The 26,186-nt window shown below is 38.1% G+C and overlaps 2 protein-coding genes across 3 annotated transcripts; one reads left to right on the top strand and one right to left on the bottom strand.

Annotated features, from left to right (window-relative positions):
- Positions 1–2,403: 2,403 nt before the first annotated feature.
- Positions 2,404–20,241, top strand: arhgef5 (Rho guanine nucleotide exchange factor (GEF) 5). 2 transcript variants are annotated; one of them, XM_057339416.1, is made up of 15 exons: positions 2,404–3,040; positions 4,132–7,163; positions 8,581–8,629; positions 9,298–9,350; positions 9,943–10,307; positions 11,845–12,005; positions 13,713–13,865; positions 13,953–14,082; positions 14,338–14,412; positions 14,493–14,582; positions 14,665–14,807; positions 14,930–15,073; positions 18,388–18,458; positions 18,547–18,651; positions 19,254–20,241. In XM_057339416.1, exons 2-15 carry the CDS (start codon positions 4,307–4,309, stop codon positions 19,388–19,390), a joined length of 4,533 nt encoding a protein of 1,510 aa, XP_057195399.1. In that variant the 5' UTR covers positions 2,404–3,040; positions 4,132–4,306; the 3' UTR covers positions 19,391–20,241. The 2 variants fall into 2 exon arrangements, with proteins under 2 accessions (XP_057195399.1, XP_057195400.1); XM_057339417.1 differs by having other exon boundaries at positions 2,409–3,040; positions 4,132–6,758; positions 19,254–20,240.
- A 140-nt stretch (positions 20,242–20,381) lies between these two features.
- On the bottom strand, positions 20,382–25,901 carry ccdc106a (coiled-coil domain containing 106a). The gene is made up of 9 exons (XM_057339419.1): positions 25,750–25,901; positions 25,201–25,284; positions 24,997–25,098; positions 24,721–24,906; positions 24,508–24,558; positions 24,087–24,311; positions 23,745–23,951; positions 23,331–23,634; positions 20,382–21,885 (listed from the first exon to the last, which is right to left on the bottom strand). The coding sequence occupies exons 2-9, from the start codon at positions 25,259–25,261 to the stop codon at positions 21,855–21,857; spliced, it is 1,167 nt and encodes a 388-aa protein (XP_057195402.1). The 5' UTR covers positions 25,262–25,284; positions 25,750–25,901; the 3' UTR covers positions 20,382–21,854.
- Between the last annotated feature and the right edge of the window lie 285 nt (positions 25,902–26,186).

Below are 26,186 nucleotides of genomic sequence, written 5' to 3'. Positions count from 1 at the left end.
AAGCTGGTCTGCTGCACGGGATTATGGGAGATTGAGTGCGCGATCACACGGACGGCGATTTTGAACCAGTTACAGGATGGATGAGCAAGTCAGTTTTATACAACTGTCTCTAAATCTGATATCTGAAAAGGGGCATGTATGTCAATTATTTTTAAGTTTAAATGCCATGCAACTCTTGAAAAGAGTGCTCTTTTGGCCCGTGTTTGAATGCGACGGGGATCATCTCTCCTGTATCCCCTTGGGATATTGATCATTTAAATTTCAGCATGGCCAGGTCAGTATTCAACATTTTACAGTTAACCCTGGTTTTATGGTAGTAAAAGTGTAGTAACCGTGGTTTGCCCTTTGTATAACCACAGTAGGCTACCAAAGGTAAACTAGCAAAGCCATGGTTAATGTGTTGTTATGGTTGTCATGGCTTAATTGGCTGTCTTTTATTTTCGTAATGGTTCATAGTTTGCTCTTTGGTTTAACGTCTAGACTGAACATGGATATATGGTATCAAAGATGAACAAAACCCTTAAGACAAAATTCTAATGGATTTAATGATCATAATGAAAATTGTATTGCTTTTAATGTGTGCCTCTAGTGGTAATGTGTTCGATTCTGTTGGTGGGACATTAGTTATCTATCAGATGAAAACCAGTTGAACACCATTAAATATACAAGAATAAGATCATAAATACAAGACACAAGTTTTATTGGTTTTGATGGTGAACATCTGATGGTTTTATTATCTGGCAAATAAATCCTTCTGGAATAATGCCCAAAATACACTGCAAAAAGGAATTTTGTAATGGTTTCAATGGAAAAGCTCATGGTTCATAGTGATATTTAAATAGAAACCATTCAAATTTCTGTGATGGTTTCTATTGGGTTTCTATTGTTTTTCTCCAGCAGGGCCATTAGAATTTGCATATAACTTAAAGGGATATTTCAGAGGCAAATTTCCCCATGTTTTACTCACCCTCAAGGCATCATAACTGAATATGGTTTCATTCTTGAAAAATAATGCAGTCTGATTTATAATACCACGTATCATTTTACTTCCAAGCGGTAGAATGGGAGTGAATGGGCATCGATTTTTTGAAGCTCCTAAAAGTGCATCCAAAGATCATGGTCTTAACAAAGGTCTTCTGAAGCGAATCAATGCGTTTGTTTAAGAGAAATATCCATATTGACAGCGCTGTTAAAGTTGATGTCTAGTTTCCGTTATCCCTCTGCTGCACGTGAATCTGAGGCTTGTTTTTCCAGCAAGAGGAGACGGAATCATATTGGAATAAAAAGAAAAATGCCGCGTTTGGCACCCGAAAATTACACGCAGACACGTCTGCGTCATTTGCCGGAATAACAAGTCTCAGGTTCACGTGCAGCAGAGGGATAACAACACCCATTCACTACCATTCTACCTTTTGGAAGTAAAATGATACGTGGTATTATAACTTCGACTGCATTATTCTTCAAGAAGAAAACCATATTCAACCAGGATGCCTTGAGGGTGAATAAAACACGGGGAAATTTTGTTTTGCCTCTGAAATATCCCTTTAAGCGTATAAACATCTCATCCAGGGAAAAACATGTGTTTTTTATCTGCTTTCTTGTTTGTTCTGCGTATTCTTGTAAATGAGGGCTTGTTATTAATTAATTTGCTATTAATTAATTTACATTCTTGTGCATAAGTAACCAGGCACAGACATTTTAGACCAATGTAACCAACCAGGCCACTTACTATTTTTATTTTATTTCTTTTAACCTTTGTCCTAGACATTTCGATAATCATTTGTGTGTATTTTCCTTTAAGGAACTCGCTTTGGATAAAAGCATCTGCTAAATGACTTAATGTAAATGTTCAGGTACAATGTTACTGACATTGCATTTACCATCACCTTCACATTTTGGAAAGCTTTTTTACCAGTTTCTCTTGCTCATTTTGTAATATTTATCTTAAACTGTCGACGGTTTCATCGGACGCACGGCCTGAAGTTAACTTACAATATCACAATAAATTTTGTATTTAATTTATATGAATACTTTATTGTATATTAATTGTATTCAATTAAAACTACTCAACAGTTATTGATTCTTTGCAGAGGTCTAGCGGGAGTTAAGCATGGGCCACATAACGTTTTTTTATGTTGTTGCTACCGAAACAGTCCATAGTTTTACCAAAAACACAATTTAAACATACTCAAATTATAAACTTTGTTTCCAAAATGTGCAACACTGCTGCTTATGTCTCTTCTTATTACATCATAATACATAAACATGGTATCTGTGCTTCCTGCTCTGTTTACAACTTCTTTTGATAACAGTTACATTTTACAAGCTGCTTACAACATTACTTTGTATGGACCCAGTAATACTTATCCACCCTTCCCCCTCTGTTCTCACACTTTCTCATGTCTTTTAACCTACCTGAGAAAACAGACACACCCGCATATCCAAACCCACCAATCCAATTGCAGCAAAGAGACGGCCAGGCTGCGTACTTCCTGTTTCTATGAGGCAAAAGCATGCAGTGCCAGTGAGGGTGAGGTGAATGAACGGCTGAATTACTGGAACAAGCTGTAACGCAATCACTGTGCCTCCACTGACTTCATGAGAAGACACGCAGGATCAAACAGACATTTACATGAGGACTTCTCTCAAAAAAGTTGAGGAGGGAAAAAGAGAAAAATAAGAGCAGGAAGATAAGTGTCAATCTGTTCAGACTTGTTTGGGAATTTGAGAAGGGAGGGAGGAGGGGAGCAGAGGAGTGAGAGATCGCTGTAAAAATCTTTTGGCTGTGTTAAAAACTTCTTTTAACTTGGATGATGAGATTAAGTAGAAAAAGGGAGGCCAGATAATTAAATCAGTGTTTCATGTATAGAGCTTATCTCACTCAACTTTGGTTCACTCGGTGGGAAAACACTGATATGTGGAATGACTGTGAGTTGTGCAACTTCTTCAAGCTTCACAGCGTGTAGAAAGAGAAGAAAACGGGGGTAGAGACAGAGAGAGAGAGAGAAACGGAGAGGAGCGTCCCGCAAGACACTCTCAGGTGAGTCCTCTGCATTATTCACAAAACTGTTCCATCTTTACTTTTTTGTTTGCTTTCGACATAACAAACAGAGCTCGTACTTGTTTGCGAATATGTCCACGTCGCAAGCAAACATTGTCATGACACAGCCATTTTTTTTCTGGATTTGCTAATGTTTCTTGCGTTTTATGATTCACCATATTTTGAGTGAGTCAGCCATGTTCATGTTAAGTTCCTGCAATTTTCTTAATAGTCCTTTAGCTCTTACTTAAGAGTGAATTAGTTGCAATGTTTCTGAACAAGGTATACGAATAGCAATAAGGGCAGTGGTTGGTTTATCTGCATTCCTTGTAAAGCGCTGACACATTATAATTCTGCCATGCTGATATACTGTGTTTTATGTATCAACCGTATTTATATTAGAAAGACATGTGACAGTTTCGATTAGTTGAAATGTTGACTATGAACAGTGTTTTTATATAGATATAATAAGAATAGAATAGCAACATTGGACAGAATAAACTATTTTGTGTGTGTGTTTTGACAGCAACACAGTGTTCCTTGCATAGTGTTAGCAAAAGTAAAGTATCAGTTCTAAAAAAAAACACAAAATAAAATATACATTAATTTATCTGTATTTTTTACAAATTTCAACAGGATAAACGGCCAAATGCATTCATGTTATGTAAATGGATAGTTGACAAATAAACCTCACATGTGTCCTTTGGTGTCACACAGCAAAAAAATTGAAAAAACTAACAATGAAGATAAATCGCCCTTATGCTATTTTATGATTTAAAAAAAACGTTTAATATGATAAAAGTTTGTTTTCAAAATTTTTGCTGTCACACCACAAGACATGGTTTATTTGTCAACTACCCAAATATTTTTATTTAGTACAATAGACATTCACCTTAAAAAGGTTTACTTTTAAAAGTTTACTTTTTACTCTCAAGAAGTAAATTTTCATGTTGAAGTTAAGGGCTACCATGTTAGCTGCCAAGTTATATACTTGACTTGTTACAACAGGGCATACGCCAAAGTAAAAAAATTCTAACTCAAATACTACCTTATCTTTTTTTTATAAATACCTTATCTTTTATCCTTTACAGCTTCTCTGTGTTACCATGGAAACCAATCAAAGTAATCAGACCACTCAGGACACTGTAAAAATGCCATTCTCTTAAGGTGCACCAGGGAGGTTGTATCAATCAACTGTATTAATAAATTGTCACCCTACCCCTAAGACCATTCTGCAAACGTGACCTGGTCGAAAGTGACTTAGAGATGGACAGAGTTCGGGAAAAACCAAGAGACAGAGTAAGAGAAGCAGGGCCGGATTCATACCATGAGGTGGACTGGAGAGAAAGAGAGAAAAGGAGATATGGAGATAGACGTCCAAATGGAAGAGCATCCATGTCTGAGCAGGCTGATTATGGAGACCAAGAGTACGAGAGGAGAAAAGGGGACACCTTTCCTAGGATGACAAGGCCAAGCAAAGATCTAGAAGGACGGATACCGCTTCCGATCCACGAAGGGGGGTGCCATATGGGAACACCAAAAGAACTATCGTATGAAACCGAAAGAGAAAAAGACAGAAGGAGATACAGGGACATGGACACGCAGAGTGAAAGAGAAAGAGCAAGATACAAGGAAGACTTGAGAAAAAAGGACATGAGAAGGCTTGGGAAGCATGAGGGGGAGACACAGAGGGGAAAAGAGAAAGAGTTTGACTCAGAAATGAAGGACAGCAAGAGAGAGAGCTACCCAGGCATCTATGATCATTTGGCCGTCAGGGACAGAGAGAGAGATAGAAGTGGCCGAGAGGGAGACAGATACAGACAAAGAGACAGAGAGGGCAGGTATAACTCTCGAGAGGCAGAGAGCTTTTCGGATAGGGAATGTAGGGTTGAGAGACACAGAGATGTGGAAAGAAATAAAAAAAGAGACACGAAAAGCGAAGGAGACAGTGATGGAGATGCGGGAAAGGAAAGGAGGAGAAAAGACGATTCGAAACACAAGCTCTACAGGAGTGAAGGAGACAGTGACACACAACAAATGATGGACCGAATGAGAGAGAGAGACAGGCGTAGGGAGAGAGAAGTGGTGAGATGGCGAGAAACGCCGCGGCAGAGAGAGCGAGAGACAGTTTATCAAAATCAATACAGAGATCCCGAGAGAGATAGAATGAGAGACTCCAGAGATAAAAGAGATTACTCGGATAGAGATGCATACTTGTACCCAACTGAGAGGAGGTATAAAGAGAAAGAAAGGACTAGATGTTTAGAGCAAGTAGAAATCGAAGAGAGAGAGAAGAGGAGAAGGAGAGAAAACAGAGAGACAGACAGAAGCAAGCACAGACCGCGTGCAGAAATAACTACAGGATGTGATGTCGAGGATGAACAAAACAGGGTAATACAAGAGAACGTCGAAGACAGAGAGACAGAAGTCACATCTAACATTGACAAACAGAAAGTTGAAGAAAGAAAAGAGAAAGAACAGGAGGGAAAGAGTGTACAGAGAGAAGAAGAGAACGGTGAAAGTGTTGCGGTTAAGGAAACAAATGCAGTAAAGACTAAACCCAAATTTAGGAAAATGTGGCTGGAACCACGAACGGGAGGCGAGAGAAAAGGTAACTCTTTAGAAGAGGAGTATATAGAGAGAGAGAGAGCAAAAGAGAGGTATGTCCAAAGATACGGAGCGGGCAAGACAACTGAAGAAGTAGAAGATCCTGAGAGAGAGAAAATGAGTCGTGAGGACAGGTATAGAGAATTAGAGAAGGCTGGGGAGTTCATGAGGGGACACGAGGAGGAAAGAAAAACTTGTGAGAGAGAGACTCGAGGAAAAGAGGAACAGATGGAGAGAGAAAATGTGAAAGATAACACAGAGGAGATTGACAGAGAGGAAGAGAGAGGGAAGGGTAAATATTGCAGCGGAGAGAATGAAGAAGGAAGTGAGGGAGAATTGGAGGGAGAGAGAGACAGAGTGACGTCAGCCGATGATGGGTTTGTAACCGTTTCAAGTGGAGGGGACGATGCGGAGGAAGACAATTTCGAAGACTGCAAAGAGTTCTGGGACGGTAGAGTTGGCGACGATCTCAGTGGACAGTCAAAATGCATGCAGGACGAAATAAAAAACCAAACAGAGAACGAGAATGAGGACCATAAGGAGAAAAAAGGACCTTTGAAAGTTTTTTGCGTGATTGGTCAAACCCTTCCAAGGTCTAAACTGACAGACCACGTGGATGAGGAGGCAACGGGTCAACATTCAGATCAGGACTTGCAGGTTGAAGCAAATGTTACACATGTTAAGGAACCACCAGAGAAGGATGGATACACTGAACAGGACGTCGAAAGAGCCATGGGTGATCTCACTCTTTCCCATAAGCAAGACAAAGACGATTGTGACACCAAAAGGGAGGGAGGGAGAAGTAATGAGCAGCCAACGCTTGATGTAAGATCACTTGAAGACCAAATGATTCCTCCCAGTGAGAGTTTAGAAAAAGACACCCAACAACCAGAAGCGGCATGCGACGAGAACGGTACCGACGCTTCAGAGACTTTACAAGGAGAAAAAGAAGCTACCGGAGACCCAGTGGAGATGTATATTTCCGATGACCCCTGGGAGACATCAGAGGAAAGAAAGCGATGCTCTACTGCTCCTCATCTGACATGGGCCAAGAGCGTGGTGAAAGAGATCCTGGATCCAGGTGTAACGGCAGAGAAAGAGCACACGAGAGGTAGTGTGATGCACGTAGACACGCAAACCATCACACGAACAGAGAGTAAGGGAGACACGGACGATTGGAGGGAGGAGAAAGAACTGTTAGAGGCAGAAGTAGAACTACAGGGAGGGATGGAGACTGAGTCGAATGAGGAGTCTGAAGACGATTTGCTAGATCCTAGTTCTGTCCGAAACACAGTGTCTTCAGAAGGAGAGGCGGAGAGTGAGAGAGGGAAACTTGGGGCTGAGAAGACAGATAGGATGAAGGAAGTGGTTCTGAGCTCGAGCAGTTTTCGAGATTTGGGGAATGAGGCACGGATTAGAAGGCGAGGGATCCGAAAGACAGCAGAGAAACACAAAGAAGGTGAAGAGGATGAAGGAGTTGGAAGGGATCGCAGGACGAGAATATTCAATGAATCAGGTGAGAGGAGAGATAAAAGCAGTATGACGCATCGGACCTCTTCGCTTCAGTGATGTTAGAGGAGAGGTCTTGTTTTGAAGATCTTCTGTCAGTGTTTCTGTTTAATAATGTCAAGCAGAGAAACTAAAACTTTTAGTTCTTTAATATGCATAACATGAAATGATGGCTATTAATAAGACAACACCAAATTAAAATTCACCTGTTTTTAGTACCATTATACAGAACGTGTTCCTGGTTTTATTGTCAGGGATTTTTCTTTAAAAAAAAGCTTGTTTTGGTAATCTTTTATTTAAATTGTACTCAATGTTTTTGGCTAGTGTGTCAACGAAGCAGTCTAAGATTTCTTAGTAGTTTAATGCTTAAATGTAGTACTTCAATACAATGACATCTAAAGCAGTGATGTCAAGTAAAAATAGATTGTTAAAATAAGCATGAACATTGGGAAACATGACATGCATACATTTGACCAAAACGTTCATGAGGTTGTTCATTTCTGCCGTTTCAGATACACATTAATAAGACCTGCCATAATAAATGTTAAAGAGATATAGATGTTTACCCAATAATGAAAAATCCTTCATCCTTGCTCATGACTTTTTTCTTCAGCAGAACACAAAACAAGATATTTTGAAGAACGTTGGTAACCGAACAACATTGACCCCCATTGACTTACATTGTATGGACACAAAACCACTGAGATCTTTTGTGTTCCACAAAAGAAACATATACATGTGACACGAGGGTGAATAAATGATGATAGAACTTTTTTGGCGAATTATGCCTTCAAGTCAATAACTGATTTAATGCCAACTGAATAGGACAACTGATACTGTAGTTTACACTTTGAAATGCTGTATTATATATTTTTGTAATAAAACTTCTCAGGAGAATCTGGAACCACACAAAAACAGAAGATTTTGAGTTCTCATAATAATGTAAAGTAATAATGTTCCCTGGGTTATTTTTCAGTAGTCTCATTTTAATAGACTGGAAGCTCCAGTGGGCTCCTCGGGGTCCTTGAGGGGGCCGGAGTCATGACCTCTGACAACTCCTTAAATAGCAACATTTCTTGGAAGAGCCAGAATTCCTTTTTTCACAAACCAAGTCATTCGCCTTCATTTACTAAGAAGTCCTCCCCCAAGACTTTTTCCTGTTGCGCTTGTTTTAGGCTTATTTATAGTTATAGTTTATTGCCATGTTTTCTTCAGAGGTGCTACATTGCTTCATTGCCCAGAGGGTTTGTGGTCTAGGCTATTTTTTTTGTTTTTCAATGCCAGGACAGCAGTTCTCTAAGCCATCTGTTTTGCTTTCATTTCCTGTTGATTTCCTGGTTAGGTCGTTATTTTGAGCATCACACTCTTGTGATGCATGTGTATTGCGTCTCATGAGCTGACATCTCTGTGTTTTGGTTGTATAGATGAGGATGATGATGAACTTTGCTTCACCTGGAGTGAACTGGATATGAGGTACAGTAGGAGAATACACAAAATACTGCATTAAATTCTCCATTGTTCCAAAATATGACAATCAACCTGAAAATGTTCCTGGGTTATTTTCAATCCAGCGTTGAGTCAAAAAGGGTATTTGGATATTTGTTTTGTATACCGTTGAGTATTTGGATATTTGGATTTGACCCAACATCGGGTTAAAACAACCCAGCAAAGGTTAATTTACAACCCAATAGCTGGGTTTGTCCCTTTATGACCCAACCCTGGGTTAAAAAAACAACATTTTTAGTGAATGATTTGAATAAATCTATATACTGTATATAACAGATAACAATACATTTTATTGGTATGGCCTTAAAAAAGATGCCATACAGTAGAAGAACCATTTTTGACTGAAGGGTTCCATAAAGAAGAGTGTCTTTGTAGTGGAAAAGGGTTCTTTAGATTCTAAGTATAGATAAGAAAGAAATGGTTCTAATAAGAACCTTTGAGTAAATTTGGGGAACCAAAAATGGTTCTTTTATGGCATCGCCATGAACCATGTCAAGCACCAATTTTTTTTAAAGAGTGTATAATCTTCCACTCCATGTTTTTCAACACTACTGACATATTTAAGAAGCTGTTCTGTTTTGCCTTTGAAGTGTCCGTCATAACACAGTTGTCATCTATCTGTCTCTTTCTTTCAGAAAAGTGACCGAATCACTTAGCAGGACAAGAAAGAGGAATTCCAAATTCTTCAGTAAGTTTTTGTGTTGCATATCTTTACATGTACGTGACCACTATGTGCATAACTGTAACAAGCTACAAATATAAAAATCTTAAATATTTGAATGCCTCAAAGTTCATTACAATAACAGTTGCATATTCAGTATCCATGACCGATACTGTGCTGATACAGCAAAAACCCTGACACATGTCATTCTGTAAAGGGTTACATGCATTGCCTGTATTGTGAAAAATCTTCGAAATACATGGTTACAGATACATAAGTAATTGCAGTTCAGAGCAGGCAAAAGAGTTTTTTTTCCAAGGAAAAAGTTTGTCATTCCTAACTATGCTACATTGTCGTTCCTTCAGGCTAAGAGCAAGTTTGTGCCTGCATATCACCCAGACATGCAGATAAACAGCTGCAAACGCTCACTTAGTAATCAAAAAAGCATTTATGGGGAGAATCACATTTCTCTCTTTTGATATTTTTTCTTCTGTTGATCTGCTGGCCCGTTGTACTTGTTTGCTAACTGCTCTGTTTACTTGGTTCATTCTAATTTGACCTCTGTACTCTGCCTCTGTGACTTACTGTGAATCACATCTACAATCTCTCTCCATTGCAGACTCGCAGTTATATCAAGAGTACAGCGAGGTGGTCCTGAACAGAGAGATTCAACTGTCTCATTCTGACTCCATAGCCAGAAGCAGAGATCCTTCCCCTATCCGATCATCTTCCTCTCCCAATCATTCTCCAAAGCTTCCGCGTAGGCCACCCCCACCTCGGCCGCCAGCCCCCCTACACCCATACACTCTGTCCCAGGAGAACTCCTTTAAAAGTCTCGTTGTGCCTCAGCAATCCATAAACAGACCTCCGTCTCCTCGACTGTCCATCTCTCCTTCCTCGCCCACCCTGTGGCAAGACCTCCCAGGAGTGAGGACCAGCACGGAGTTCAGCAAACTCGCTGAAGATGAGAGACGACTGCAGGAGGTAGAATTACAGTTATATCGTCGCTCTCCTTCTGAATCCTCGGATGTCCAAATTCACAGTTTTTCAGGAAATGGAAAAAACATTGTAGTTTTTAAATGATTAAATACTGTGTTGACAAGGACTTTTTAATACTTTTTATTGGTTAGATATTTGCAAAACCCAGTGAAAAACATCAAGGGTGACTAATAATAATGATTTATAGCAAAATAATCACGAAATATGGAGATACAAGGTGTCTTTTAATAACATTTGACATTATATTTATAAATGATTAAACCAAATTGCCAAAGTTGTTTCTTACCTTAAAACCTTAAAAAAGTAAACGGCTTGTCCTCACGGAAGGTCTGAATTCGGTAAGAATGAGCTAAGAAAATATTTCAAATTCACATTTCATGTCCAGTTTTTTTCTCATGTGGCAAGTAGCCGTTTAACAAGCAGCCGGCTGTTATCTCGAAATAAGCCCCGACAGTGATACAAGACCCCCCGGCCTCACGTCAGGTCCTGATCACACTTTCAGGGCTTATTTCTGCGATAACAACCGGCTACCTGTACATTATCCCTTCCTCATCATGACCAAAATGCAACATTGTTACAATTTAATTTCTTCAAATTGCTTTAAAAAAGGCAAACAGCATACAGATCTGAAAATACAAGTTAAATCCTATGAAAGTTATATAATGTAAAAATACAGTATCATCTACACTGAGTAACAGTGAAAGTATTCAGACATGTTCTGGTTGTCAAACGAGATGTAACTTGTCCATAGATGATGGATTGACACGTTATAGGGCTGTCACCATTATTAAATAATCGTCTCATCGCGATTGTTTGACCTCATCGTGATGGTTTCAGATCATCGCAATTATTGCACATCTCTATAGAAGACACTAGGGGGAGCTGTAGTGCAGTTGCATATTTTATTGTATATATTGTAACTAAAGCATGGTAATACTTGTCAAATGTACCACCACAAAAAAACAAAAGCATATACCATAAAAATAACCTGTAGTACAATTTAATATTAATTCAGTGTGAAAACCAGTCTACCAAAATCTCATTAACATAGAAGTAAACTTTTATTGTAGTCTTGCAAGTGAGAAAAACAGACTAGAAGCTTTTCTAGCTGGCTTAAATTCACTCCTGATCAATTTACTTAATTTACAAGTATTTGGCGGTTGTATTATTGAGAGGGAAAAGCCTAAACCTTAAGTATGATGACCCAATTGTTTCCTATGTATTTCCAAGAAAAAGAACATCGTTTTTATATTCAGAACAATATGGTTGTTTTAAAGCTGAATAAAAAAATGTATGAGAATTAAAAGTCAAAGCTCTAAACAGACAATTAATCGTCAGCCAAATTTCACAATCGTGACAGCCCTATTGACACATACAATTTGTTTCTGCTTAACAGATATCACTGCAGTATGTGTCTTGGGAAATACACACGTGTTTTTTGTTTAAAAACATTTTTTTTTTGTAAGTAATATTTTGTTGTTGTTTTGGTGAGGAGAGCATCATGATTGTCATTTTCTTTCAGGTGAGGTTTGAGGTCGTGACCTCTGAGGCATCATACTGCCATAGTTTAGACATCGTCGTGGAGAACTTTGTGATGTCCAAACAGCTCAATGTCCTCCTGTCTTCCCAAGACAAAAACTGGCTCTTCTCCAGACTAACTGATGTTGTAGACATCAGTCACAGGTTAGAATCACATCTTTACATTACAGAATCATATTAGTTGACAAATATTGATTGAAGACGATGAAGGATGGTTAAAATATTTTTTTCATTCTAGTTCTCCACATTCAAGGTGTATATTGTAATATAACATATCAATATAAAAGAAGTTACAATATTTTTTGTAGAGCTGTTTTTTAATTTTACAATATACTGTTTGTTTAATCCCATTGGTTATGCTGCCTACATGTGACCTGCCTCAATATATGTAATGTTTTTGTACTTTTACTGCCTCTTAACAAGCAGCCCTATTTTTGAGCATTGTATTGATTGCAAAACAAGTTCAGAACATGAATGTTGAGTGTATTAGCTTTCAAATGATGCATAGTTTTTGACAGTTGATTGAATATTAATGTAAAACAAAGGTAATAAAAAATGCAGACATGCTAATGCCGTGTCTACGCGACAGGTGCGCCACATCCAGTATGGACAAAATTTCAAATTATATTAGGTTCTAATGCGTTCTATTGTCCCGTCGCCTCGCGCTGTGTCCGGTGTAGACACGGTGTTAGGCTGTGTTCACATTTGACTTCTTTTTTGACAAGAAAAAGTTGACAATGGCAATTTTTTAGTAAAGAAAAGCTTGCAGCGTTGTGGTTACAAAAGCAGCTGGCAATGACTTCGGAGGCAGCGTTTGTGCACGAAGGCAGCTCAGAGAAACAGATTTAGACAGGCTTCATAGGCAACATAACGGAAGTCTATTTGAATTATAAACAGAGAGCGTCTTTGCAATAACCAATCACATATTTAAAAACTACAATACTCATTTCTCGCTAGAAATGCAATCAAAAGTTATTGAAAGTGAAAATTAAACTTACATTTATTCAGCCTTTTTTTCCGAGCTTGATTCTGCTCGATCAATCACCTTCCTCGCATGTTGTTATGGAAACGACAGATCTTACTACTTACTACGTTTTTTCAGAAATGTTGAAAACCTTTTTCAACTTCAAAAAAGACGCTCCAATGCAGAAAAGTATGCCGGCGTTTAAAAAAGTTTTTTTGAAAACACGGTTTACTACATAGGATTGTAATGTAAAACAGATGCTAGCAGCTTCAAAAAAAAAGTCAAATCTAAACATAAACCCTTCCCATATGGGCCCTGTGCATGTTAGAAGAATTTACCTCTCCCAATTGATTTTTTATTTAAGTTAACATGTGTTTGATCTATTTAATCAAATGACATTTTATTATATTCATTTAATCCAAGTAATTGAATGTCTCTTAATTAATTGAACCAGTTTATATACAGAAGGTTCCTCTGACACTTCCGTCGGTCCCTTGCCTGTTTTCCCCGTTTTTGCCCCTGTTTTTTGGATTTACCTGTTTTTTGTGAATTTTTGACCCTTGTTTGTTTCACCTTTTTATATTAAATCTCCACTTTACACCCCAGTTCCCTTGTCTATCATCTTCACGACGTTAGAGTTCCATTAAACTCTAAATGTTATGAATTTTTTATTGTTTTGGAAAGAAGTTATTTTAATTTTTAGTATAGTTTTTTATTTTGTTCAAAATAATGTATTATTATTGTATCGTGAACCTATTGTGTATTGTAGTGAATTGTGAACTGAGTGTATCAGGTCCTACACCTCTAGCTGGATGTACAGTAATAAAAGTGTATTCGAAATCTGGAATCTTTACCTGTCCACTAATATATTTCTTTTTGATATGTAGCTTTCTGTCTCAGCTGGAAGAACGAGTGGAGAGTGACGTATTGCACTTTACCCTCTGTGACATCATCATCAAACACTGCCCACGATTCCGAAAGGTTTACGTGCCGTACCTTACCAACCAATCCTATCAGGACAAAACGTATCAAAGGCTAATGTGAGTATATGTGCCCACCTGAATTGTGCATTTTCTCTTGTTTGTTTCTGTATGATTTGCTTATTGTCATTTGCTCGTGTCTCTCAGGGATGGGAATCATGAATTCCGGCGAGTTGTGGAAAAGTTAGAGCGTAACCCTGTGTGTCAGCGACTGCCTTTACGCTCTTTCCTCATCCTACCGTTCCAAAGAATCACACGCCTCAAACTGCTAGTACAGGTAACCCCCCAGTCATGTTGAAATTTGCCTCTCACATTTTTCATATTATTTATCGTACCATTGAAGGAAATACCAACCCTTCCTCAAATTATGTAATTCTTTCTTGTAAATATTTAATCTGTAATATTGAGAGAGCATGACAATGCAGTCTTGTGTCCACAATGTTTTCCAAAGATGACCCATTACTGTATATCTTGTCTGTGCTAGAAATAATATGGGATGCTGTCATTCAAGACCTTTTTTCTATGTTTGTAGAATATTGTCAAGAGAACGGCTTCTAAAACTAAAGACGAGGCTCTGGCCATTAAGGTTATGAAACTGTTAGAGAAGGTGAGACCTCTTTCTGATGTTCTGGTGATGCAGTTATGATGTCACCCACATATCTACAATTGTCTCATGTTGCTTTACAGATGATTCAAGACAGTAATGACAGCATCTCTCAAATGAAGAACATTGAGTCACTCGTGTCCCTCAATGCAAGAGTCGATTTTGAGTGCAGGGTGAGCGTAAATCGCATTAAACTTTAGGAAAATCGTAAATACTATGAATAATGCAACATGTAATTTTTGCCTTTGTGTGTAGACTCTGCCGTTGATCAGCCAGTCTCGCAGGCTGGTACGAGAGGGGCCCACGATTGAACTGAGGGACTTCTCTCTGAAGCAAAATGAGAGAAGTGTTTATTTGCACCTTTTTAATGACTACCTCCTGGTTTCGTTGAGGAAAGAGTATGTTTGTTTATCCTTTGAATTGACATTACAAATCTACTTTCACGTTTAATACTGTGAGTTTCTCATGTTTGGTGTAACATAAAAGGTCTGTTGTGCTCTGTTTCTTTCTTGGTTTGTAGAGGGGGAAGGTTTACAGTTATAGATCATGCTCCCGTCTCAGAGCTGCGGGTTGAGAACTGCAGGTTCAAACTGCATTCCTTACAGAAAAACCTGTTCCGGCTGCACATGGTGAACCAGGCTCTGCTGTTGCGTACTGATACACAGTAAGTGTGCTGGTGTGTATGTTGCTTTGTGAGGAGAAAGCAGTGTTGTCAACTGCAGTAACCTTGTGATGGTCAGTGCTGTCAGAAAAGTGCACAGCACAAACTAAAATGCACAGCACTTTTATTTGAAGTAAATCCCTGCTGTCCTTCTGAAACCGTGTATCTCCATATTTTGTCATTTTTATTTTGTGCCAAATTTTTTTATTTTTAGCAAAGTCCATTTACGGAAGTCATGCCACTCCGCAGTCATGTTTGAATTTGCCTCCCCTCTGGGCAGCGATTTGCGTTATAGCAAGTCCACAGTCATATCTACTTGAATGGGGGAAGGCATATATTTCTAAAATCGCTGGCAGAAATCACAATCAACAAATCAATAATACACCTTTACATGAACTGTATCATAACTTTGGTTTGCTCAGCTTAAATTGCTCTAAAAATTTCCTTTTTCGATGTCGCCTCATCTACTGCGCCTGCGTACAGGCTGGCAAGCGCCTCACGGGAGCCCCGCCCCAGAGAATCGTCAGTCTTTATTGATTGACGAGTGGCTCGTTTTACTGGAAGATGGGACTTTCTTGGCTAAAGCAGCCATATTGAGCGTTGCATTCCTCGCCATTCATTGTAACGGCAGTGGTGAATCTTGTTAATATTTATATCTTTGGCATTAGTCACCCTTTATGTTTCTCACTGGGTTTTGTAAAAATCTAACCAATAAAAAGTATTAAAAAGTGCTTGTCAACTTTGACAATGTTTGACAGTGTTTTTTTTTTTTTTACATTTTCATGAAAAACAGTAAATTTAGATTTTGGAAGGACAGTGATGCTATGCAAATGCACTAGAGAGGTAACGGTGCAATATGTGATTTCTGAGAAACACTGTTGATATTTGAAGTCGATACTCAATGGCTCCGCCCTAAAAATAACAAACACACATGGAAATGGATGTCTTATTATAGCTGAGGCAGTGAAAAATTAACAAACTAACAAAGATGACCCTTAAAGTCCTAGTGAAATTAATGTTTTCCTTTAAATATTGCAGTGTTTATTGTAAATAGTTTATCAATGTGGGTCATTCTCTTTTTAAAATTCATGTGCACTCATAATGTTCAATTAAAATCTGAAAATGCACTTCCGCCCCCTAGTGACTACTAGCTATCCATCTCAAGTGACACAAGTTAGACAGCTTGGGCAGAGCATCCGTTAACTCCTCCCCTTCAACGGTTGCCAGTTCCATTTTAAATTGCAACGGCTGTTTTTATACATCCAATCAAATCGCAGTGAAAAACGCAAGCCATTCCCATTATATTTATTATTCGACATTCCTTTTCATTTGAAAATGCGTCAAATATGGAAGTAAAAACGAAGATGTCATGTGAAGATGTTGCTTTTTACTACTTCTCTTGAATATACCAATTTAGATAGATATCAGGGTTACATTTTCAAAGAATGTTTTTCGCAATTTGTAGGATGATTTAATGTCGAAAACAGTATTTTTAACAGAGTTTTCACAGACCGAGTCACAAATATTCACAAAATTGTTTGGTTTGGTGTTTACATTTCTACGGAGCCCGTCTGGTCACCCCTCGGAGAAAAAAAAAAAACAAGATCCCCAAATCCGTGGCCACAGTTTTGTAATTCGTTCCCTCAGTTTAAAAATCCGTACTCACAGATTCTAAAACTGTTCCCACGGTTTACAAATCCGTGCTCTCGGATTAATAAACTGTACCCACGAGTTTACAATCTGTGCTCTCGGTTTTGTAAACCGTCCCCTCAATTTTTGAAATCTGTACCCACAAATTCATAATCTGTGCCCACGCTTTCACAATCCGATCGCACAGTTTTGCAAACAGTTTTGCGGAATTGAAGCCTCTGTCTGTCAACAGAACAAGCTCCTACAGGAACATTAATGAATATTGTATACTGTTTTATTTTAGATTATATTATAAATTGTCTTAATGTGTTTACACACGAGCGCGTGGCGCATATAAAGCATGCGTTCAATGCTGCGTTTCACTGACATAAAGTTGGTTTGACATTAAACTTTCGATATTCGTGAATTTAGGGACCATCTCTAAAGTTACATACACATTAAAATACATTTTTCCAACTTCAAAAGCATTTAAAGGGAATGATTTATAGCCACAAAACTAACTGTACAGTGTTCATGTGTGTGTCAGCTATTATGCACAACTTTTAGATTATTGAGTATTAAAATAAACCTTCAAATCATATGCACATATTCCTATACGTATTGCTATTGAGCTTTAAATTATGGTATATTTGTGTATGAGACCATTATACACATAGGCATGTTTGCATGTGATTTGACGGTTTATTTTAATACATATCAATAATCTAAAAGGTGTGCATTCTATCTGACACACACATGAACACTTTACAGTTAGTCAGGGAAGTCATTCCCTTTAAATGCTATTGAGCTTTAAAATTTGTATATTTATGTATGAGCCCATACAGCAGTGAAACACAGGAATATCTGCATTTGGTTTAACGGTTTATTATAATAAATATAAAAAGTGTGCATTATATCTGCACACATGAACACTGTACAGTTAGTCTTGTGGCTATAAAACATTCCCTTTAAATGCTTTTGAAGTTGGAAAAAAGTATTTTAATGTGTATGTAACTTTAGAGATGGTCCCTAAATTCACGAATATCCGAAAGTTTAATGTCAAACCAACTTTATGTCAGTGAAACGCGGCAATGAACGCATGCTTTATATGCGCCACGCGCTCGTGTGTAAACACATTAAGACAATTTATAATATAATCTAAAATAAAACAGTATACAATATTCGTTAATGTTCCTGTAGGAGCTTGTTCTGTTGACAGACAGAGGCTTCAATTCCGCAAAACTGTGCGATCGGATTGTGAAAGCGTGGGCACAGATTATGAATTTGTGGGTACAGATTTCAAAAACTGAGGGGACGGTTAACAAAACCGAGAGCACAGATTGTAAACTCGTGGGTACAGTTTATTAATCCGAGAGCACGGTTTTGTAAACTGTGAGAACAGTTTTAGAATCTGTGAGTACGGATTTTTAAACTGAGGGAACGAATTACAAAACTGTGGCCACGGATTTGGGGGTCTTGTTTTTTTTTTCTCCGAGGGGTGACCAGACGGGCTCCGCGCATTTCCAACAGCAATCCCTCAATCCTTTTGAATCTGATTATTTCCGACTCGATTTAGAGATTTTGCAGTTGATGTGTGTTTCGCAGTATGGCTGTCACCTTAAACAGCCAATCAGTGTGCAGAGTTTTATTACTGGACCCATCTCATATTTTCCATCCTATTCCCTCAGAGCTGATAAACTGCGCTGGATATCGGCACTCTCAAGGCCTTATGCCGAGATCGACTTCGGTGCGGTTCAGGGTAAGTCACCTCCTGCTCCAAAGCACACGGCAATGTCAAAATAAATCTTGTATTAATGTTACTTTTTTATCTTTGCTCCCCTTAACAGACTTTCCACAAGTGCAGTGCATCAGAGCCTATGTTGGCCAGCAACCAGATGAACTCAGTTTAGAGAAAGCCGACGTCCTGTTAGTTCACGAGCAGAGTACAGACGGTCAGTATTTAGTAGGCTTAAGGTGGTTGGCCCTAACAGAGAAACACTGGCCAGTACAGACAGGTCGAATATTTCTAGAAAGACGCGAGTCGCTTTAGAAAGATTTTGCTTTAAATTCAATGTACACTTTATATGCTTAGCTGTGCATTCGTAATGTGTGATTTAATGAATCTACTTTAATAGAATGCATATTTGTGTGACCTTGGATTCTGGCTGACTATTGAAGATTGTTTAACATTCTCCAACTGTAGGCTACGTGTTCACACATGCATTATACAGACCGAAAGACCGACAATTTTTACAACATTAAACAATGTAGCATAGTCTTTTAGAATAAAGGCTATTTTAAAATATGCATTTATGGTTTCATTTTTGGTCCACTGTGTTTAGAATATTTTCGTTTCTTTCTTTTTGGCCAGTTTTCTTTTGGTGCGATGTAATTATATGTATTATATGATTAATGTGCTGCCCTTACAGTAAATATATAATTACTTCTCAATGGCTATTTACATGCTAATGTTGTGCTTTGTTGACTTTATGAATTAATATATGTTAATAACTCGTGGTTTGAAAAACGTACTAAAGGTTGTCTCTTTATTCAGGCTGGGTGGAGGGAACACGTCTGTCCGACAGGCAACGCGGTTGGGCTCCGGACTCGCACGTGGAGACAATAGGCAGCGACAAAACGAAAAAGCGTAACCTGCTGGACACAATGAAAATTGCAACCGCTGCATTGTGAAAAGCCATCAAGGTTCTCAGGTGGAATTATTCAGCCACGAAATGTTTAGTATTACTTTTAAAGTCGTTTTTGAAAAGACCTGCGAGAACTGTGTGAATTTAAGAGTCGATTTCATGGAAATGTATTTTGCGTGTACACACAAGCACAAGGGGTGATATGCACTCACCCATCTCAATGCTCTCCACACCTTGCTGAGGGTGTTTTGAGATGCTGGACGTAGATGCTTTGCTCTTATCCAAAATGACTATTATGGATATCAGCATGTGTGTTCTCTGGGAAACCAGACTTTGCTGCTATCACAATGCTCTTCCAATTCAGCAGAGGACAACTATGTCCATGCAGCATCAATCCAGAGTTTATATACAACATCACATAAAGGCTGCCATATGTTTTGAAATGAGGACTCATGGGAGCTTCTGGAGAGATGCTTGGACAGCAGCCTGCGTCTTTGGAGAGCCATGTCCGCTGAACATAAGACAGTGAATATATTGCACACCTGCACCATAAGCAGCTTTTTGTTATTTATAAACATCCTCTTCAGAGTGGAATGTAAACCCATCGGACTGCAGCCTCACAGGCATGTTTTTTCTATATCCAGGATACAACTGATAAGATGAAAATAGGGACAAATGAGTAAGAATTTGTAAAAAAATGGTGGACATAATGAAATGCATGCAATACAGGGCACACTTTTGTATAATTACAGATGATGTATTATGGGTGGATTTACTGTTATGAATGAATCGCCACACACATAAAATGCAATTTACTGTACGTAATATAAGTATTATGTTTTCATGGAACAATTGCATACCATCTGTGTTTTCTATTAAAACTGATTGGCACAAAATTAATTCTTAATCATTCTCAATGGTAAAGCATTTATTCACATTCTAGAAAGAAAGGGAATTTATTATTAAAGCTGCAATCTGCAACTTGTCATCTCTGAAAAAAACTTAATTGCAGGTTACTTATCTCTATATGTTTTAAAAACCACTAACATTTCCCACAAAATCAGACCGGACTGCTTAAATGATAAATTATAAGCTTACCGTTGTGAATCATGGTAAAAGGATGGTCGTCCCCTTTCTTCTATTAGCCGAGTGCGAGTAGATTTTGAGAATTTAAATATTTTGGTGAACTATTCCTTTAACTCAAGCTTATTTTTAACCACATTGTTATCTAAATGGCAGATAAGATAAACAAAATAAATCTACCTCAAAGAACAAATACCCAGAATACAAAAAGTCAGAACGAAAAATGCAAGCGGCACAGGGTTGTGTAGGAAATGCTTTAGTGTCTTTTACATTACGAATATTCAGTTGTACATTAAATAAATGTTTCTCTCAATATGACATAAGAGACCACACTATAAACAGATTTTTGGCTACTTTCAACTTAAAATGAAAAGAAAAACAACGCTTCAGTAGAAAACACCTTTTGGAGTTTGGTGAACAACAAAGCTGTACCTGAAACTGAACTTGAAATGTCCGCAAGTGACTGTTCCTGAGGCAAAACAGAAACCTACTAGAGCCCTGATCTGTAATAAAAGGTGGCAGACAGTCAAATGACATTAAAAGTAGAAACAAACGTGTTAGCTGATGGTGAGAAAGATTGTGACATAGTTTGTTTTAAGCCCCATGGAGGCTTGAATCTGTGCTCAAAAGAGCTGTGAATATTTTAAACAGGCACACATCAACACGCATCCACATGCACCCAGACACTTTCAGAACTTCAGCACCAGCTAAGACGTGAACACTCAAGCCCTCACACATTCATAAGCATTAGATTCACACTATACATTGTACTAGATTAGTACTATTACCAACTGTTTAACCACTGACTTAAACTATATAAACATGTCACATGCTGAACAGTCAGTGTCATCTAATAGGAGACAGGCCATGAGACACATGCACAAATACTGCACAAATCAAATCCAATGGGATTCTAATGAGAACGTTCGGGTGCTGCTTGCTGTAGAGTTGCACAGTGTGATATAAGACAGGCAGCGTTTATGGGTCTATGCATGCACTGGTTCTCTAAATAAAACTAAATTGACAGCTCATATCGAGCTGGGGAAGTCCTTTATTTTTTTTAGGTAAGTGCTAAAAGTTACAGAGAACCAGGACACACATTTGGCCTAAATGAATGGATCTAATGACCCCAGTCCAGGAACTTCTCAAGCTCCTGTGGACCATCTCGACAATCAGTCACAATTAAATAGAGTTTTATACCAGAATATGGAACTTGAAAGCATAAGCAGCCCACCAGCTCTGCGAGTGAGTGCTGAAGTGATGAACTGAGGTAACAGTAGCCTTGTTCAGAGCACAGCCGATCTGAACAACAACATGTAGAGGTTGACATGGTGCATCTGTGTTGTGTTCAGTGATACAATAAAATACAGCAAAGGTGTTTTATGATACAGCAGGATAAAATTAGTTGCTCCTCTTGATACCTTCCTTTATCGATTATTCGGATCGGTTCCTTTCAACCTGAAGAAAGAAAAAAAGTTTTCGGTCAGTTTGTTATGGTGGGTTTTTTGCTTATGTGCGTGAGCATACAGCCATGGCAAAAACTTAGGAGACCATTTCAAAATTTTGAAGTGAAGTGAACACATAGGTATGTGTTTAAGTAAAACGATCATTTCTGTTTGGTTCTGTGAACTACTAACAATATTCCGATCAAATTTATAATAAAAATAGTGTTTCCTTTTTTTTATTTGCAGGAAAAGGAAAACTGGAGAAACAGGTGAAAATAACAGAAAAGATGCTCTGTATATTTTCAGACCTCAAATACTGCAAAGAAAACAAGTTCATATTCACTTTTAAGCAATATAACAGTAATATTTGAACATGTATTTAGGAAAAGTTCAAAAATATTTTTTAATGTGATAAACCTCACAGTTTTCATGTGTCTTGTCATGCTGTCAGTCTTTCACATTGCTGTTGGATGACTTTATGTCACTCCTGAGGTTTGATTTTGTAGAAATTCAACAGACAATGGACTGGAATGACCACAATACATCTAGAAATGCTGATTAAATGAAAATTTGGAATGGTCCCTTATTTCCACAAAGGTACTGTATATACAGAGATGCAGAAACAAACTCATTCTTATTAACAGGTTTGGATATTTCAGCTGTTAATATTACTAGCAGATGCATAAAATAAAGCAAATCTCTTTTGACAAACATCTTAAAGGGATACTTCACCCAATAATTAAAATTCTGTCACCATTTACTAACTTTCAAGTTGTTCCAAATCTGTATAAATTTCTTTGTTTTGATGAACACAGAGAAAGATATTTGGAAGAATGCTTGTCACCAAGCAGTTCTTGTTCACCATTGACAATTACTTTTCTAAATTTTTTGTTCACAAAAGAAGATATTTTAAAGAATGTAGGAGAGCAAACAGTTCTGGGGAACTTTTGACGACCATTGTAATGTTTCCTACTATGGTAGTCAATGGTGACCAAGAACTGTTGGTTACAAGCATTCGTCCAAATATCTTCCTCTGTGTTCAACCAAACAAAGAAATTTATACAGGTTTGGAATAACTAGAGAGTGAGTTATTCATGACAGAATTTTCATTTTTGGGTGAACTATCCCTTTAAGAAGAATCTTTTCTGTTCTCCCGTGACTGTGCCTCAAGCAAGATCTATAAGAAATGATTTATATTAACACTTTACAATAAGGTTGTGTTGTATTTCATTTAGGTTGTTTTAACTAACAATGAACAATATAGTATTTCAGCATTTATTCAGATTCGCTTACTACGAACCCTTTGTATTAAGCGAATCTGAATAGATGCTGAAATTACAATTTTGATTTTAAACCTGTATTAGCAAATACCTAAATTAACACTAAGATTAATAAATGCTGTAGAAGTGATGTTCATTATTAGTTTATAGTTTATGTTAGTAAACCATGTAATAATACCTGTAGGAGATGGGCAGGAGAAGGTTGTTCTTCTTTAGAGCTTGCACTTTGCTGAGAGTCTGTGGGTCAAGGGCGATGTAACACCGTCGGGCATAGTCCAGTAGTTTTTCTTTGGATGGGTCAAACTCGCCAACCTCTGTCAACTTCTCCGGGGCCACCAGCAGCATCTCGGCTATGGGTGTGGTAGAGGCCACTGTGTTGCGATCTACACCATGGATCTGGAACGCCTTGGACATGTTTTTTAGCCTCTGGTATGTCACTAGGATCTTCTTGTAGCGGAACAATACACCTGCTGCATCTTTTACTGGAACAACAGACGCAAAGAGAAAAAAAGAGGGTTTAAAGGACAAAAAAAGTGCACCTGCCTTCTAAAATGATCTTTTTTGTTACTTCTGTCATCTTTTCCACACTCACCTCTCTGTCTTTCTCTACCTCTGGGGATTCTGAAGACCCTCCTCTTCAGTGCTGGGTGACTGCCGCTGGGCCTTCCAGCTGCACCAATATTCCGAAGAGACATGCTGTTTGATATCACGTCCTCTCCGGACATCATTTCCTCTTCCTCGAGGTAACTATCCTCCAGGTATTCGTCCTCTTCTTCATCTCCCAGAAGAGAAAGAGATTCTATGGATGCAAAATATTATGTACAGAAATCTTGATCCGGTCCAGACTTTTAAACTGATTTAATTACAATAAACCACAGCTATGATCACTCCAACAAACAACTATTTAGTCTTCTATTGGACTTTTTAGACCCACCCTGCAGTTCATTGAGTGACCTGTTGTTGCTGCTGCAGCTGCTGCTTGTGCTGCCGTGGCCCTGCATAAGAGGCTGAGGGTGGGCGGGTCCGAACATTGAATTTATCTGTGCACTGACTGGACCAGAAGGAGAGCTCAAGACTTTAGGATTGGCTGAGGTCTGTTGGGTTAATCTTTGCTGGAATGACTGACGGTTGGCTGGCCGCTGGCTCTCCGCTTGTTGATCTGAAATGTTAATGGTTAAATATAGAGTTAGCTAAGATGATCTTAATATCAGAAGACTTTTCCCTTTACCATGTTAGGACAGCACAGACTTTGGCCAGCTGAATTACATCAAAAACAGTATCTACTAATGTCAGTATGATGTTTAGGGTTCGCTCATGCGCTGAAATGCATAAAGTGTGAAGAAGTGTCCATTTACCCCGGTCAGTTTCTCTTCTCCTCCTCCAAGAAAAACTTCTCGAATCATTACCTGCATGGACAAGAAAACGTTGGCATCATTCTTTTATTCACGCTTTGTTGCTGAATTGTGATTATTAATAAACATACCAAACAACATACATTTTCCTGATGTGTGAAGTGGAACAGGGTGGAAAACAAACATAATTTGGTTACTTTGAGGTTTACGCCATACCGTTGCTCTCATGACTCTTGGTTGAGAAGATAAAGCGATCAAGCTGGCAGCGCAGAAAGTCTCTCTCCTCTTCCAGGTCCTCGATGCGTTTCTGCAGCCATGAGTTTTTCTCTAGTGAGATCTGCAGTTGTGTGCGCAAGTTAGTGATCAACAGGTATGAGCTGCTCGGTGCTGGTGGATCATTACCTGTATCACATCACAGAGGGACACAGGTATAAACCTAATACACACAGCCTTATTACTGTTGACACATTTAAGATGGAGAACTAAACCCACCTTCAAAGTTTTGGTCGTTGTGGTTGTAAAAGGGTCCATGTTGTTCAAAGTTGTTATCTTCAAAAGGAATGGAGATTTCATATGCGTCCTCATTTTTTGGAGCTTAAGAATAATAATTAAAAGCACATTTAACACATAATTATATTGTGCACAATATTAATTACAGGTGTGGAGTAATGAAGTGTGTACTTCGCGTGCACTTACTCTGTAACGTTAGCTCTCTTGAACTCACATGCTTCCTCGTGGCTGAGTCCGCATCATTCATATTTCCGTCTGTGCAGTTGTGATCTGAGCAAACACACAGGCAAATAATCATAAGTTACTTCCTTCAACGTGCTCAAATGCATGTAAAATAGCATGCAAAAATGCATAAGTCCGTAAACGACTGTCATTGTGACAACGTCAGATTGTGACAATCATCATCCTAACAAAACAACCAAACTGTCTGTGACTACCGTCATTTACACTAACAACAGCCATTTAATTCAGTCATTATAATAAGCTTTATTCACTGAAAAAAATACCAGTAAAATGATTCACTGTAAGTAATGTATTTGTGTAAGAATGCTTTATTTATTTAGTGTATTAAGATGACAAGCAAACTGGCTAACGTTACATTAAGCTAACGTAATAGCAAACACGTAACGTACTGTACACATAACAGTCGTTCTTCCAACTAACGTTAGACAGCATAAAAGCAATAAACGCGAAATCTATCACAGTTCATTGCACAAAACATGTAAAGTTACAAACCGTTTCTCACTCTTGAACGTGCTTCTTCTTCTTCACATATGTGAAGTGTATCTTAATATACTTTCATCTGTCTGAATATTTTTAACCCGCTAACATGCTAACAATAACAATAAAATCGCTCAGCAGCAATGACAACAACTAGAAGACAGAAACCAAAGGGACTTAAAGCTGGAACCAGTGACTGGAACACATACTTTCAAAATAAAAGCCCTAAACAAGATCTTAAGAAATTTCAAAACAATATTAAGAATTAAATCAAGGAAATTTGTTTTGTTTCTGTTAAATACGTTTGTTCTTTTCTTTTCTACAAAATATTTCACATTTCAATGTTATTTTAGTTTACTGAAATTAAAATTCTGTTTATTGAAATCAAATTAAATATTGGCCTGCAAATTATTGGAAAAACTTAAACTAAACGAAAAATTAAAATGTTGCCT

The sequence above is a fragment of the Triplophysa rosa genome, linkage group LG8 (genome assembly GCF_024868665.1).
Source record: "Triplophysa rosa linkage group LG8, Trosa_1v2, whole genome shotgun sequence".
Lineage (NCBI taxonomy): Eukaryota > Metazoa > Chordata > Actinopteri > Cypriniformes > Nemacheilidae > Triplophysa > Triplophysa rosa.
This window is presented reverse-complemented; position numbering and strand designations above follow the sequence as displayed.